The 13,731-nt window shown below is 49.7% G+C and overlaps 1 protein-coding gene across 8 annotated transcripts in view; it reads right to left on the minus strand.

Annotated features, from left to right (window-relative positions):
* Positions 1 to 674: 674 nt before the first annotated feature.
* Positions 675 to 13,731, minus strand: part of SEPTIN6 (septin 6) — a 67,338-nt gene continuing 54,281 nt past the window's right edge. For 2 of the 8 annotated variants that reach the window (XM_047081879.1, XM_047081876.1), the window contains exons 9-11: positions 10,973 to 11,163; positions 8,474 to 8,535; positions 4,282 to 4,957 (exon numbers count right to left, since the gene is read on the minus strand). In XM_047081879.1, the coding sequence (XP_046937835.1) occupies positions 4,887 to 4,957; positions 8,474 to 8,535; positions 10,973 to 11,163 (324 nt within the window). In that variant the 3' untranslated portion in view covers positions 4,282 to 4,886. The other 6 variants (XR_006962540.1, XM_047081878.1, XM_047081883.1 and 3 more) reach the window with 6 other exon arrangements.

Raw genomic sequence — 13,731 nt, forward strand, 5'->3', positions numbered from 1 at the left:
AGGCCAGTGTCGTTTCCTCCGGTACAGAGAGGATAGGGACCACGCTAGGGTCTCCCGCATCTGACCAATAGGAAAATGAAGCCGAGGAAAAGAAAACCCTACCTCGACTGCAACCGGAATTGTCGAAAACTGACCGTCCTCCCCTCTTGTCTGCTTTAATGCTGGGGACAACAGAAGGCTTCCCTCCCTGGTAGACCCAGGACATAAAGTCCTACTTGCTATCTATAGAATGCTTTTCCAGTCATAAAGAACAGTCATGTTCATGAATTTTCGGGATGCTCACATCACAGGGTTACATGAAAGAAAACATGCGGCGCAGAGTTCTGAATTTGCTTCAGGAATCAAAACTCATCCCAGAATCTTGGGAGGATCTGGCACTTCATTTCCAAGACACCTTTTATCCTGGAGGATAATCAGCTCAACGCAGCAGTTAAATCCACGTTAATGAAGGAAAAGTAGAGGACTTCCTGCCCCACCCCCACCCCGCCCCGTGGGAATTTCAGGCCTAAATGGGGAGGAGGGACACAGCAGGGCCCACCTCCTAAGATTGCACACGGGCTCGCCTCCCTGAGCCCCTTAAGTCATCCACGTGGAAGGCAGCCACCCACCCCGCCCAGGGCAAACCATGGTGGAACGCATCCCTTAAGGATTTAAGATCAGATCACACAGCCATCGAGCATTTCTTTGAATTTTATTGAAAATTGACATGGACATTAGAAAGGTACCAAGCTAAACAGTGCTGGTTTCGGGAGGTTTCTCCTGGCGAATGAAAGCCCCAGAGGGGCAGTGACTGGTCACACTCTTGAGAAAAAAAAAAAAAAAAAAAAAGGGAACGAAGGAGAAGAAAGGAAAAACAAACACAGATTCTGGAAAACATGCAAAGAGGCTCTCTCAGGAGAACCTGGACAGCGGAATGGCGATGGGCTATACGGGGAATAAGCACACTCACATACATGGTATTTTGATGCAAGTTAAACCAATGAATTCAAGGCAGATTTCTCAACATCAAAGCTCTCCTTGCAGAACCCGGGTTGGACGGAACCCTCTCTCAAAACCCCAACTGGCCTTGGAGGGTTGAATGAAGTCATTTTGCTCTAAGTTTAAACCCGCCTCCTGTCTCTCCCTTCCCCACCTGAGTGTTAGCGGATCCACTTCCCCCCTTGCTGAGAGGGGAGGTCTGCAGAAGGTCTGTGAATGCTGAAGATAGGACTGTCGCGTGGCTTTCTCTTCCGTATTCAAAGATGTTTAATAGTGGCCTTAGACAGTCAACCCATCGAACCGGAGAACTGGCATTTAAAGAGGAAAAACAGAAAACTTGTGAACAGCACATCCACACCCACAGCTGAGGTCTCCGGCCCCAGTCACTTACACTTGGGTGAGTCGTCTGCAGTTGTCTCTCTGAGGTCACATTTGGTCCATTCTCCAGCTCTGAAGGTTCTTTTCCTGCCTTGTTAGGTTAGGATATTTCCATTTAAAATACCAAGTAAGTCAGGAGAGAGCTTCTTGCCTGGACACAGGGACACATGAACACTTGTGGAGTGTGCAGTGTGTGTGTGTGCGCGCAGTTTGAGGGGAGAGGGGGTTGGTTGGTTTCTGGTTTGAGACAATATGGAACCCTAACTCTTCTATAATGGCAGTCTTCTCCTTTAGACTTAGTGCAGCTGCTGGAGACAAGATTAAAAAAAGCTAGAGAGGGAGAGAGAAAAGAGAAAGAAAACACGAAATTAGCCGAAGAAAAAGGACATCCAAAGTAAGACAAGGCAAGGGGAGTGGGCAGTGCGAGGTAGCAGAGATTATACTTGGAGAAGACAGGTTAGAGATGGGGACACTGATAGACGGCAAACACTGGGAAATCTGCCGAGAAGGTTTTTAAGAACACCACACACCAGTTTAAAGCTTCTTGTTTTAATTAAAAACAGCCACATGTGAATGCCAAATGATTAAAACCAAAACCAAAACCAAAAGTGATCTGCACCTCAGGTAGGAAAAGCAAACTTCTCGGCTTAAGAGAAATGAAGGTGTGTGTGTGTGTGTGCGTGTGTGTTTGTGTGATCGTGATCGTGATCACATGTGGGGATTTTCCAGGAAAGCTCGGACCATTCCTAATGACTGGTTTTGTTTCACCTGAAGTTAACGGAGTATTTAGGTACTTAAGAAAAACAATAACCATTGTACTAATTTAATAGCCTTTTCACTGCAGAAGGAAAAAAGAAACCCCTTTCTGTCTACAGTGAGAAAAGCTACCCAATAAAATAACTATTTTAACCCTTTTAATCGGCTTTCTAAAGGCCTCATGTTCACTCCCAGGTTAGATTTTTTGTTTACCAAACTTCCTTGATTACGAGGATCATCTAGGGCACCTGGTAAACATTCGCAGGCCTGGGCCCCACTCCAGACTTCCAGGAAAGCCGACCAGCCAACAGGCACCGTCAGCAGAAACACTCAGTTCAGGAGCTGGCCTGGTCCGCTGCTTTGCCCGCCCCTACCCACTCCATCCTCAGATATTTTTCTCTGGGGGGGAAAAAACCCTTCAAAGGCCCTGTAATGCTAACTATTCATTTTCTCCGAACATCAAAAGACCTGGGTCTCCAGGAACATATAGGAACAGGTTGAATCCAGTCGTGAAACGGATCGGGAGTCAGGACACACTGAATGTCGCCTGGCTTCTGCTGTGAAACACAACTGGGACATCTGGCAAGTCCCTGGACCTCTCTGGGCCTCAATTGCCCTTACCGGGGGGCGGGCGAAGCGGGTCGTTATCTGTTTAATGGACCGAAATTTCTCCCTCGAGGCGAAATTTCTGCCTAGTCCCTGAAGTCCTCCCAAAGGCTGGGTGGGCTACTACTTTTGAAGTTTTCCGAACTCCTCAGGCCTCAAGTAGTTAATCCGTAAACAAATGTAAATGAGGGGGCCTCCTACTTGTAATGCAAATAATAACCCAGAATAATGGGGGTCCACTGGTTAAGTTTGAGGTTCTCGGGAAATAGCCGTAAAACCGGACACGGAGACATCAAAGCTGCAAATAAGATGCCTTTCCCAAGGAGACTTGACAGCTTTAACGTAGCATCTCTCTGAGCTACTGGCTGAGTATCCACGTTTTTGTGTGTTTTATACTGTTTTGAACCTCCAAGCACGGGGTCTCCAAACATGCTCCACGACGAGACTTTCTAAAGGCCCTTTCTAGTTTCTCAAGAAACTAGCTTATATTTCATACTCGCCTCTGGTCACTAACCAATCAGTGACTCACCAAACAATACACAGCAAAACTGCGCGCTTGTTCTGCCAGCAAGAAAATGTAAAGTGTGTGTGTGTGTGTGTGTGTGTGTGTGTGTGTGTGTGTGTTTTTGTTTTTTCTACTTTTCGCTTCCTACCATGGAAGAGAGGAAACCCCCTCCCCATTCTCAACATTGCAAAAAGCCCGGAAAATTTGGCATAGCCTGGTTTAACTGTGTGTTTTTGAAGAAGGAAAAAAAAGGCGATAAGGAAAAAAAAAAACCTCAAAAAAAAAAAAAAAGATATACAAAAGAAGGTCATGATCAGTGCCAGTGGACTCGGAGGCAGAACTCAAAAGAAGAAATGGGGCTCAAAGTGAAGTACACGGCAGGGGTGGGGGATGCTGCCTGGCACCCCAAAGGAAAGCTGTCAGTTAAAATAGGAGCCTTGGCTTTAAAAGGCTAAATGGAGTCCAGTCCAGCTGTAGCAGGGGATACTATTCAGTACACAGCCATGGATTACTGCAAAGGAAGGGCAGAGAAACGGCGTGTTAGCCACACATCATTGCCAGGTGACCTTCAGCTCGCTCGCTCGCTCGCTCTCGCTCTCGCTGGCCAAACACCAAAGGCCACACTGTACCTCGTGGCCCTGACGTTGGAGGGCTCTTTACCTCACACGGGTTCCCAAAGTCACTATCAGGTGGGCCCGTGATAAAAATTGGGGCTGGAACAGTTTTAGACTGGAGATAAGGTTTGGGACCTTCCAAAGCACGACACCTGGTGTTTGCCTCCCCAACCGATTGTCTCACCTCTTCTTATGGGGGCGGGGGGAGGGGGGGGACCCATGCAAAATACAGATTAAAACTCCTGACATGCGCTAAATAAACGGGAAGACCCATCAGTGCAAAACTGAAGACATTGCTTCTTTGACCGCTCGGTTTGGTAGTTTCCAACGTGGGCCTGCTACTGGCTCTGCCTGATTGGGGTGGTGTGGAGCCCTAAGGGAGATTACAAAGATACTGAGACACCTTAGAAGAATTCCAGAAGTCTATCATTGAAGACACTAGGCTGGTGAGAACATTCAGGTTTATTCTCCCTTCTGCATTTGTGGGGTACCCGGCATTATAGAGAGGAGAAATCTATGCTATGTTCTTCAGCAGTCGAGTTTTCTGGAAAGGCCTCGGCATAACTCAACACGTTCTGGATTTTTAACACCACTTGAGTGCACTTACTCGGAGCAACTCAAAACTGGAAAGGGCTGGGCTCGGAGGCCAGAGGGAAGAGGCACCAGAGGACCTCCTACTGGAGCCCTCTCAGAAGGGGCCGTGGCCCGGTGCCTGGGGACCAAGGGGAAGAGCTGTGCTGACTGGCTCTGACCCGGCCACGGTGGACGCAAATACTTCAGGGGAACAAGCAGCAGTCACGAGCAGGGAAGCTGGTGGTGGGGAAGGGCAGATGGGACCATGGAACGTGTCACAGTGTGGCAAAGATGGCCGGGGAGAGGCCGGCGGGGGAGGCGCCAGGAGGGGGGCTGGGATGCGCCAGGCATCTCCGAACCACGGCGACCGCTGGCTTCTCGACCAGAGGCCAGACACCATCCTCAGACTCCCGGGCGTCTATAAACTTTGGCAGGAAGAGAGGGGAGGGCACAGGTGGCGTGCTCCCCCGGACGTGTTAAGGGGGAGTTAGAGAAAGGGAGGCCCAGCTCTGTTGCGCAGGAAAAGGGCGTCTACAGGAAGCCCAAACTGAAAATGAAAAGAGAAGTTGGGTTAATGAACGGATGGATTAATGTACCAAAAAAAAAAAAAAAAAAAAAGGTTAGAAGAAAATTGTCATGACGACTAATGGATAATTAGAATACAGCTATGTTAGAATAGGGTCTTACTGCATTGGCTCCTGGGAACATGCTTTCTCTCTCACACACCCCCACACACCTCTGAATGGCAGGACAGTGGCGTTAAGCTGGCAAAATCATTATCAACAGCCACCAGAATACTTTCTTCTGAATTAACTAGGTCCTAATGCCCCCCCCCCCCCACGCAGACACTACAGGAATCCTGTCAGCAAATCTCCAGGTGGCCTCGGGCCACTGGATAGAGCGCCAGGCTCTCAGGCTCTCAGCCACCGACTGCGCGGTCCCTTAGGGGAAGCAGAGGGGGTGGAGCTTACTTGGGAGCAGCCCCAGTCAACTGACTGGTGCCCCGGGGCAAGACCTTTCGAGAAGTATCCAGGGATGGTTGAGGGGTTCTGCAATAGGGTCCGGACCACAGTTATCTGACAAACCTGAGCTACGGCAAATCCATTATGGGTTTGCGTTCGCCCAGCACTTTCACCTTGCTGTCATTTAAACTTTCATGTCGGTGACATTAGCAGAGCAAGTAGTATCAATCCCCTTTTGAAACTTACGAGGAGACGGGAACAGAGATACCAACGGACGTTACCGTGGTCACAAAGAAAGAGTCACAGGATCAGAACCTGAATCCTTTGGCTCTTTGATCAAGACTCTTTCCATCACACTGACGTGTTCCTGACAACTCCTTGCCTGTGTTTCTAGCCTCCGTTTTATTACCCGCAAAGAATACGTTTATCTCATTAAATAAACGCTATTAGATATTTGCGAGGGATAGTTAAAGGCATATGCAGATGTGAGATGTGAGTATATTTGTAGTCACTTCCTCAGAGTGAACATATCCACACACCCACACATTCTCTCCCTCTCATGTGAATAGCCATTTATACCAGAAATTAGGCGTTCTGCATTCTTGTTCCAGTTCTGCCACTAACTCACTGTGTGACCCTTGGTCAGGCTCCGAAATCGCTCACTCCTCCATTTGCTCATCTTGCAAACTGAAGATTAATTATTCCTTCCTTCTCTACCTCCCATGATTGTTGCAAGGTGAAAAGAATATATCGTCTGGAGACATGCTCTGGAAAGTGTTAAAACACTATACAAAATGCTCACCTCTTATTTTAGTCTGTCTACTCCCGAGGGGAAGAGAGGCCTCAACAACACTGCGATGGCCTATGCTCTAGGCTGCACGGGAAGGTGGATATATTTGGGCATGTGTGTACTGTCCACGTGCTGCACACCCCCCACACACACGGGTCAAGGGGCCACCAGCCACCGACATACGGTATCTGCGACTGCGTATGGGTCACAGAGGAATTTCTCTTACAATTGCAGACAGCAGGCCGCAGCACCTCAAGCAATTTCGAAAGCAGTGAGGAAACAGAGAGCCTCCCTCTGCTGGCACTCCAGTTAATGAGGGGTGGCCTTTGTGATCCGCCCCTGGACCGAGGGCTTTGGGGACGGGACTGGCTTCCTTTGTGGCTTTCAGATCCCATGGGGCCAAGGCCTCCCTCCCTTATTTGGATTGGAACCACTTTCGCGGTCTACTGGGGAGAAGCCTGCCAGGAGAAGCCGACACTCGGGGTTGGGGTTGGCTGTTCCCACCGTGTGCCAATTGCTTCTCACTGGTACGGCGCGGCTTTAATGATCGTTTCGCCAGAATTCATTTTCATAATGGCTACCGACAACGATCTACTCAGGGAAACCTGACCCGAGTTGTGACAAGCCACGTGCACCGAAACCCGAATCAACTGAGACCTAAGCTACTGCGATACAGCTTTCCTGCTGTCCTCACTGAAAATGGGGGAACAAAGAACGGAGCTCCTCTGGGCGTCAGCCACTTGGCTGGGCACCAGAACTACAGCAGCGGACACACGCTGTAGGAGCTCGTGGCCTTCCTAAGTGGAAGTCGGCCCTTTCATTCCTGTCAACTAACAGGGGCTCCGAGACTTGCCTGTCAGCCAGGCAATATATCATCTCGTTGTTCTTTGAGGGTTGTTCCCTTTGGCTGTTTCAGGGGCTTTATGTTTCAGAAGCCTGCCTGGACTTCCTCTTCGAGATTTGCTTGAAAGTAGGATGTTTTGCCAGCTGTCCAAAGTCCCCAGAGTAGTAGCTGTGGCCATCGGTTTGGCGACTTCACAGCGGGCTTGCCATTTAAATCATAAACTACATTGGTGAGTGGGGAGAAGTCTTCTCAGTATTTTATATTCCCTGATCCAAACAAACCACGCGGAACAGGCATTTATGAGACAACTAGAGTATTCTGAACACTGACTAGAAATTTTGTGTTAACAAATTGTTAATTTTGTAGGTGTGATAATGGTAGCATAGTGGTTATGTTTGTTTTTTTTTTTAAGCGTCACTGGCTCTTAGAGCTACATGCCAAAGTATTTCCAGATGAAACGATGCGGGTTTTGCTTTCTAGTGCTCCAGCATGTTTGGGATAATAGAGGAAATGGGACTGGCCAGATGTTGACAGTTGTTTGGGGGCAGGGTTTGGGCACACGGGGCTGCGTTATACTATCTTCTCTCTTCTTTTGTTCCTGTTTGAAGTTTCTATGATAAAGTGTAAAAAACAGTATTAGGCCTAATTATGTTAAATGAAACATATTTATGTTTCCTCCCTGCTCACTGAGCCTAGAAGAATAGACAGAAGGTGCTTAATCATTGCTACAACCAACCTATAAACCACATGACGTCAAGGACGGCTTTTATTCAGTCTGTAGACGTAATGCCTAGCCCTCAGGAATCCATGTCACCAAAGGTTACCTGCTTACCTTCTTGTCAAAGGCATACATGAAAGCTGGTATTCATAAAATGAAATGTGAGGAAGTCTCTATAATATTTGAAATCTCTTTTCTTCCACTTTTACTATAGAGTTTTTTTTTGGGGGGGGGAGGGGTGCACATAGCCAAAGGGAATTTGAGAACTTGAACCCCTTGAATAAGAAACAGCCACCACAGGGAAATAGAGAAGCAAGTTTCCATTGACTTGGAACATACCCAAACCTGGGGTCAATGCCAAGTGTGACATTGCAGGACAGCCTCGCAAACCCAAAAGCTTCCCTCGTCACTTACACGTTAGTTAATTTTGAAAGCAATGACTAAGGCACTTGTAAGAAAAAAAGAACGGCCACAATTGAAACCTCAAATATTGAGGACCCACGGGATCCTCCTGCGCTACTCAACTCTTCTAGCAGCGAGTCTGAAAACGCTCCGCTTTGAACCACGCAGGCAAACATTCCACACGTACACCTGAGACCACAGCAAACTATGTCCCCATACTGTAAAGTCCCAAGAGCTAGGACAGTGGAGCGGCTTCTTGCGTGATTAGATGTTGGGTGGGGAGTGGGATGTGGGGACATGTGTTCTAGAAGCCACTGCCGGTTCTATTAAGAGTTAATAAAGCTTACCAGGACCCTGGGTCTCATGCAGCATGCAGCAAACAGCAGAGTTAACTGTAAAACAGTAAGAGCTGATGAAGAGGGAGTGAGCTTGAGGAGAAATCCAATATTATGAGCTGACACAAACAATGACGGGTTAGAGATCAAAGGAAATGAGGAAGAGTGGGGGCGGGGAGGAAGGGCGGGCTGGGAGGGACCCCGGGAACACCAATATTCTTTCGTAACCTCTTTCAGGGCAGCCAATGGAAATTCTGAGTATGTGACTCTATTACATCCAACCACCAACTCTTAAGAAGTGCCTCCTGCCACCGCCTCTACCCTCCAAGCCTCCCCCCCGCCCACCAGCAGCACTATGGGAGCAGAGTGGCCCAGATCTAAAGAAGGGTTTTCCAGAATTTAGCCAACTGTTCATGGCATTACAGAAGAAGCCCAAGGAGCACCTGGGTGGCTCAGTCAGTTTAGCGTCCAACTTCGGCTCAGGTCATGATCTCATGGGTCATGAGTTCAAGCCCTGCATGGGGCTCTGTGCTGACGGCACAGAGCCTGGAGCCCGCTTCAGATTCTGTGTCTCCCTCTCTCTCTCTGCCCCCTCCCCTGCTCACACTCTGTCTGTCTCTTTCTCTCAAAGGTAAGTAGACATTAAAAAAAATTATTAAAACAAAAAAAGAAGCCCAGGCCTGGGCCATTTCTGTGTCTGGAAAGATGGGAGACGACAGTCTATTTTGCCCTGATTGCTAATATGAAGTCCCACACGCCAGCAAGGTTTTCATACGTCTCGGAATTGGACAAAGGCGCCGTCACCAATTCCAAATATTCCTGGAGACTGGAGAGACACGCCTCCCTATATAGGGTCCTCTGCCTGGAGTGAGAGAGGGGGATCAGTTCATGTGAGACAACTAGGAGAGAACCTGGTCTGACAGAAACTTCCACTGAATAACTGAATTGGGAGTATTTATAGTTTAGTGTCAGTGGGATCCAAACAAAGGAATCTCCTAGTTCCGGCAAGCGGGCCATGAAGCTGCCCCAGGGATTGAGTTGACAAATACCACAGGCTATGAAGGCAGCCGGTTGGAGCCGGAAGACACATTTAGGTTTTTCTGATCTTAAAAATAGGAACCCATTCCTGCTGGTGCAACTAACACACAATGCCAGATCAGTGTGTCCAGTGACACTTCTTTTCTGGCTAGTTAAAGCTTATCCATCAGGTAACACCAAAAAAAGTTCATTAGGCAGTGATCTGACACCTAGTGGTTTAACTCCGTAACAAACATCTCTGGACTAATTGGTGAAAGTTCAAATTACACTTTTGAGTCATTGGATTGCCAAGTTGAGTGCCTACAAATATTAGATCTTTTACTGTTGTACGGAAGCCACTGTTTCACTCCTAAGCGATTGGCCAGGCACAGAAGCAAGTTAGAGGTTTCCTCCTTCCGGCAAATGTCCAACAGTTGAGTCAGGAACAAGTAGCTAAGAACAGAAGGCAATGACCCTGGACACCTTTCAGACCCTCAGGCCCCTTTAGTAAGGACATCGCCCAACAGTGCCTCCAAGGGCTCCCCGAGTCCCGCTGCAGAAACTAGAGCAAAAGGGACGACCGGACAGTTCCTGGTGTTGTGTACATCCCTCTGGAAATGCTTCCCTGTCCTCTGGCTCCGGGATGACAAATGGGTGACTTCGGCAAGCAAAGCCTGGCATTGGGTCAGGGTTACGGACCCACACGTAGGCGGGAATCCACGCTAGCCTGCCTTACCAGATCCCAGGAGACCTAGACACCCTGTGCAATCACTCTCCACCTTGAGGGTGGGCCACACGCAATCTACTAGCATCTGAGGTCTCCCCACCAAGTTCTCAGCAGCCCAGGCCTGAAAGAGCTAAGCAGCCAAGAGGGATGGAGAGCACAGGGTGGGAGACCAGGACTGGGCAGCAGCCGTCAGGAGCAGCAATTCAACTGCTGGCTGCAGCTAAGTGAGAATGGGGTTGGGGGGGGGTGGTGGCTACAGGCATGGGGAGGTGAACACCTCGGACACAGGATGAGCAGGCTGGCCCGTGAGCCAGATCGGCGCCAACCTCTGGGGAGAAAGGGGGTGCCCAGAGGCTCCGCCAAGGCGCTCTCTCTCCCCCCGACCCTCTATCTACCCTTCCTTTCATCCATCTCTTTCTTACAACTCTAGAGCTCTTTTGATTTCCTTCTTTCTTCTTCGTCCCCTCCCACATTCCGGTTGCCTCTCCTCTCCTGTCCCTCCCTCTCCCCCTACCTAGAGCTTTGCAGGGCTTTCCTAAGCGGCCGAGCACAGGTGCCGGGCCTCTGGGACGTCAGCCGTGCCCTACTCTCAAGTCACCCAAACTCAGGGGACACTGAGACCAGTTCTGGGTCCCCAAGTGCATCTGTCAGCCCACGGCTCACCTCGGGCCACCAGCCCTCAGGCCCATCTGTCTCCAGGCCCTGCACTGAGGGGGGAGGAGCAGGAGGAGAAAGAAGCCAGAAGCCCAGAGCAGCCTAGCACTTACTTTTTCTTCTCTTTGTCCCTTTTCAGCGTCTGGGAGCCTCCGGCCTGGGAGCCCTGCGACTGGAGCAGCTCAGCCGCCGTCTTTCTCTGTTTGAAGGCATTCACTTCATCGTCCAGAGATTTCTTCTTATCCTCCAGTTTCTTCTTCTCGTCCTGGTGTAGCTTCTTCAGGCGGTCAAACTTCTCATGCAGCTGGCGGGGGGCACAGGGAGTCTGAGGACAGTCCTTGCTTACAGTGAGTTCCCAGCTGAGCCGGCCCGGGGCGGGTAGGTACTGGCAGGGGGGGGCGTCCTTCAGGGCCCTGGGACCTTAGGAGACTCTCTGCCAGGAACTGCTATGAGGGCACCAAAGGGCACCGTGTTCTGGAGAGTTCCCTTCTCCTGCCACTTTACCTCCACGTTTCTGTCTTGAATATGGGCAGGGAACTATGACTGGCCATATTAATTGTGAGTATCAATAGCCTTTCTGTTATCATCTGTACGTCATGAGGAAACAGAAGGTTGAAGAAGTTAAGGAATTTGTCCAAGGTGAAACCATTCTTTAGAGGATGATATTTTGAGATCTCCCGATATGAAAGGGGCCCCTGCCTTTTCTTATGTGCCTTTCATCAAGGAGGATCATCAAGGATTGCAGAGAAGACTTCCGCAATGCCAAAGCTGGTCAGAGAAAATACTTGTCCTCAGACATGGAAGGAGATAAAAGAATTTTATAAAATAGAATGAGTGCAGAGACCTCAGCTTTGACCAAGGGGAGACCCAGCTAGCTCTGAATAGAACCAGACACCCAGGGGACACCTGGGTGGCTCAGTCGGTCGAGCGTCTGACTTGGGCATAGGTCATGACCTCACGGTTCGGGAGTTCGAGCCCTGCATCGAGCTTGCTGCTGTCCGTGCAGAGCCCACTTCGGATCTTCTATGCCCCCCCACTCTCTGCCCCTTCCCGGCTTGTGCTCTCTCTCAAACTTAAGTAAAAAAAAAAAAAAAAAAAAAAAAGAATCAGACACCCAAAGGAGAATGGGAAGAATATTCTGGCAGGCCGTTGTGGTGGCAAACTAGAATGTGATCGATTACCCTGAATACTAAGAATGGACCAAGCATAACCTCACTCGCTTTTGGAGAGAACTTAGGATTCTGTAGCACTCGAAGCACAGGACGGAGGGGGCCAGGTCTCCGGGTCCTACAGGTATTTGGGACTGCCACGTAGTGAGGGCCGGTGGGTGCCAGGCTTGCCGTGTAGACCAGCTTTCAGTAGCCACTTGGGGTAGGGTGGTGGAAGCCCTGCCCATCAGCTGCTCTAACCTGGCTTTTGTTCCTTGGCCTTTCATTCATTCATCTTTGAGATCTCCTCACAACTCCCTCCAAAACTACTGGGTGACATTTTTCTTTTGGAAAGTGACACTGAATTAAAATCAATATATCCATGCCATGGACTTTGGTGATGACCCTAGAGAGCCACAGCAGATGACAGGGGGAAGAGACTTGGGAAGTAAGTAACTGCTTCCCTTTTATTTTTTTTAAATTTTAAAAAATGTTTGTTTGTTTCTGAGACAGAGAGAGACAGAGCATGAGTGGGGGAGGGGCAGAGAGAAAGAATCAGAAGCAGGCTCCAGGCTCTGAGCTGTCAGCACGGAGCCCGACGCGGGGCTCGAACTCACAAACCGTGAGATCATGACCTGAGCCCAAGTCGGTCGCTCAACTAACTGAGCCACCCAGGCGCCCCCCCCCCTACTTTTTTTTAGAGAGAGAGAGAAAGTGAGCACGAATGGGGCAGGGGCAGGGGCAGAGGGAGAAGGAGAAAGAGAATCTTAAGCAGGCTCCCACTCAGCGCAGAGCCCAACGTAGGGCTCAGTCTCACAAACCGTGAGATCATGACCTGAGCCAAGATCAAGAATCAGACACTCAGGGGCGCCTGGGTGGCGCAGTCGGTTAAGCGTCCGACTTCAGCCAGGTCACGATCTCGCGGTCTGTGAGTTCGAGCCCCGCGTCGGGCTCTGGGCTGATGGCTCAGAGCCTGGAGCCTGTTTCCGATTCTGTGTCTCCCTCTCTCTCTGCCCCTCCCCCGTTCATGCTCTGTCTCTCTCTGTCCCAAAAATAAATAAAAAACGTTGAAAAAAAATTAAAAAAAAAAAAAAAAAAGAATCAGACACTCAGGGGTGCCTGGGTGGCTCAGTCGGTTGAGCGTCCGACTTCGGCTCAGGTCACGATCTCGCGGTCCGTGAGTTCGAGCCCCGCGTCGGGCTCTGGGCTGATGGCTCGGAGCCTGGAGCCTGCTTCCCATTCTGTGTCTCCCTCTCTCTCTGCCCCTCCCCCGTTCATGCTCTCTCTCTGTCTCAAAAATAAATAAATGTTAAAAAAAAAAAAAAAAGAATCAGACACTCAACCAGCTGAGCCCCCCAGGCGCCCCGGTCCTTCCCTTCTGTATGGATCTCGAGGCCCAGAGAGATGAAGCAGTCACTGACGGCTAAAACTGTAGCTGAGGCCACTGACTTGGGCAGCAGCGGGCAAACCAGTAGTGGACCTTGGGGACAAGGCAATGGTTGGAGGGCGAACTTCACTCTGTCAGCCATGACTTACCTGATGAAAACCCCAGATAGACCAACCGGAGTTTAAAAACTTGCCAGGGCTGCACAGATGTTCCCTTACTGCTAATGTGAAACGGGACCGAATATCCAAGTGACCGGGGAAATGCCCCAGCTGTCACTGATGTAGGTTTCAGCAAGGTACTTAGGACCGCCTGGGAACACCTTACCCTGTGGCCGTCA

Source organism: Lynx rufus, unplaced genomic scaffold (genome assembly GCF_022079265.1).
Source record: "Lynx rufus isolate CCGP_SWC_20201006 ecotype Redwood Valley unplaced genomic scaffold, mLynRuf1.p SCAF_19, whole genome shotgun sequence".
In the NCBI taxonomy this organism is placed as follows: Eukaryota; Metazoa; Chordata; class Mammalia; order Carnivora; family Felidae; genus Lynx; species Lynx rufus.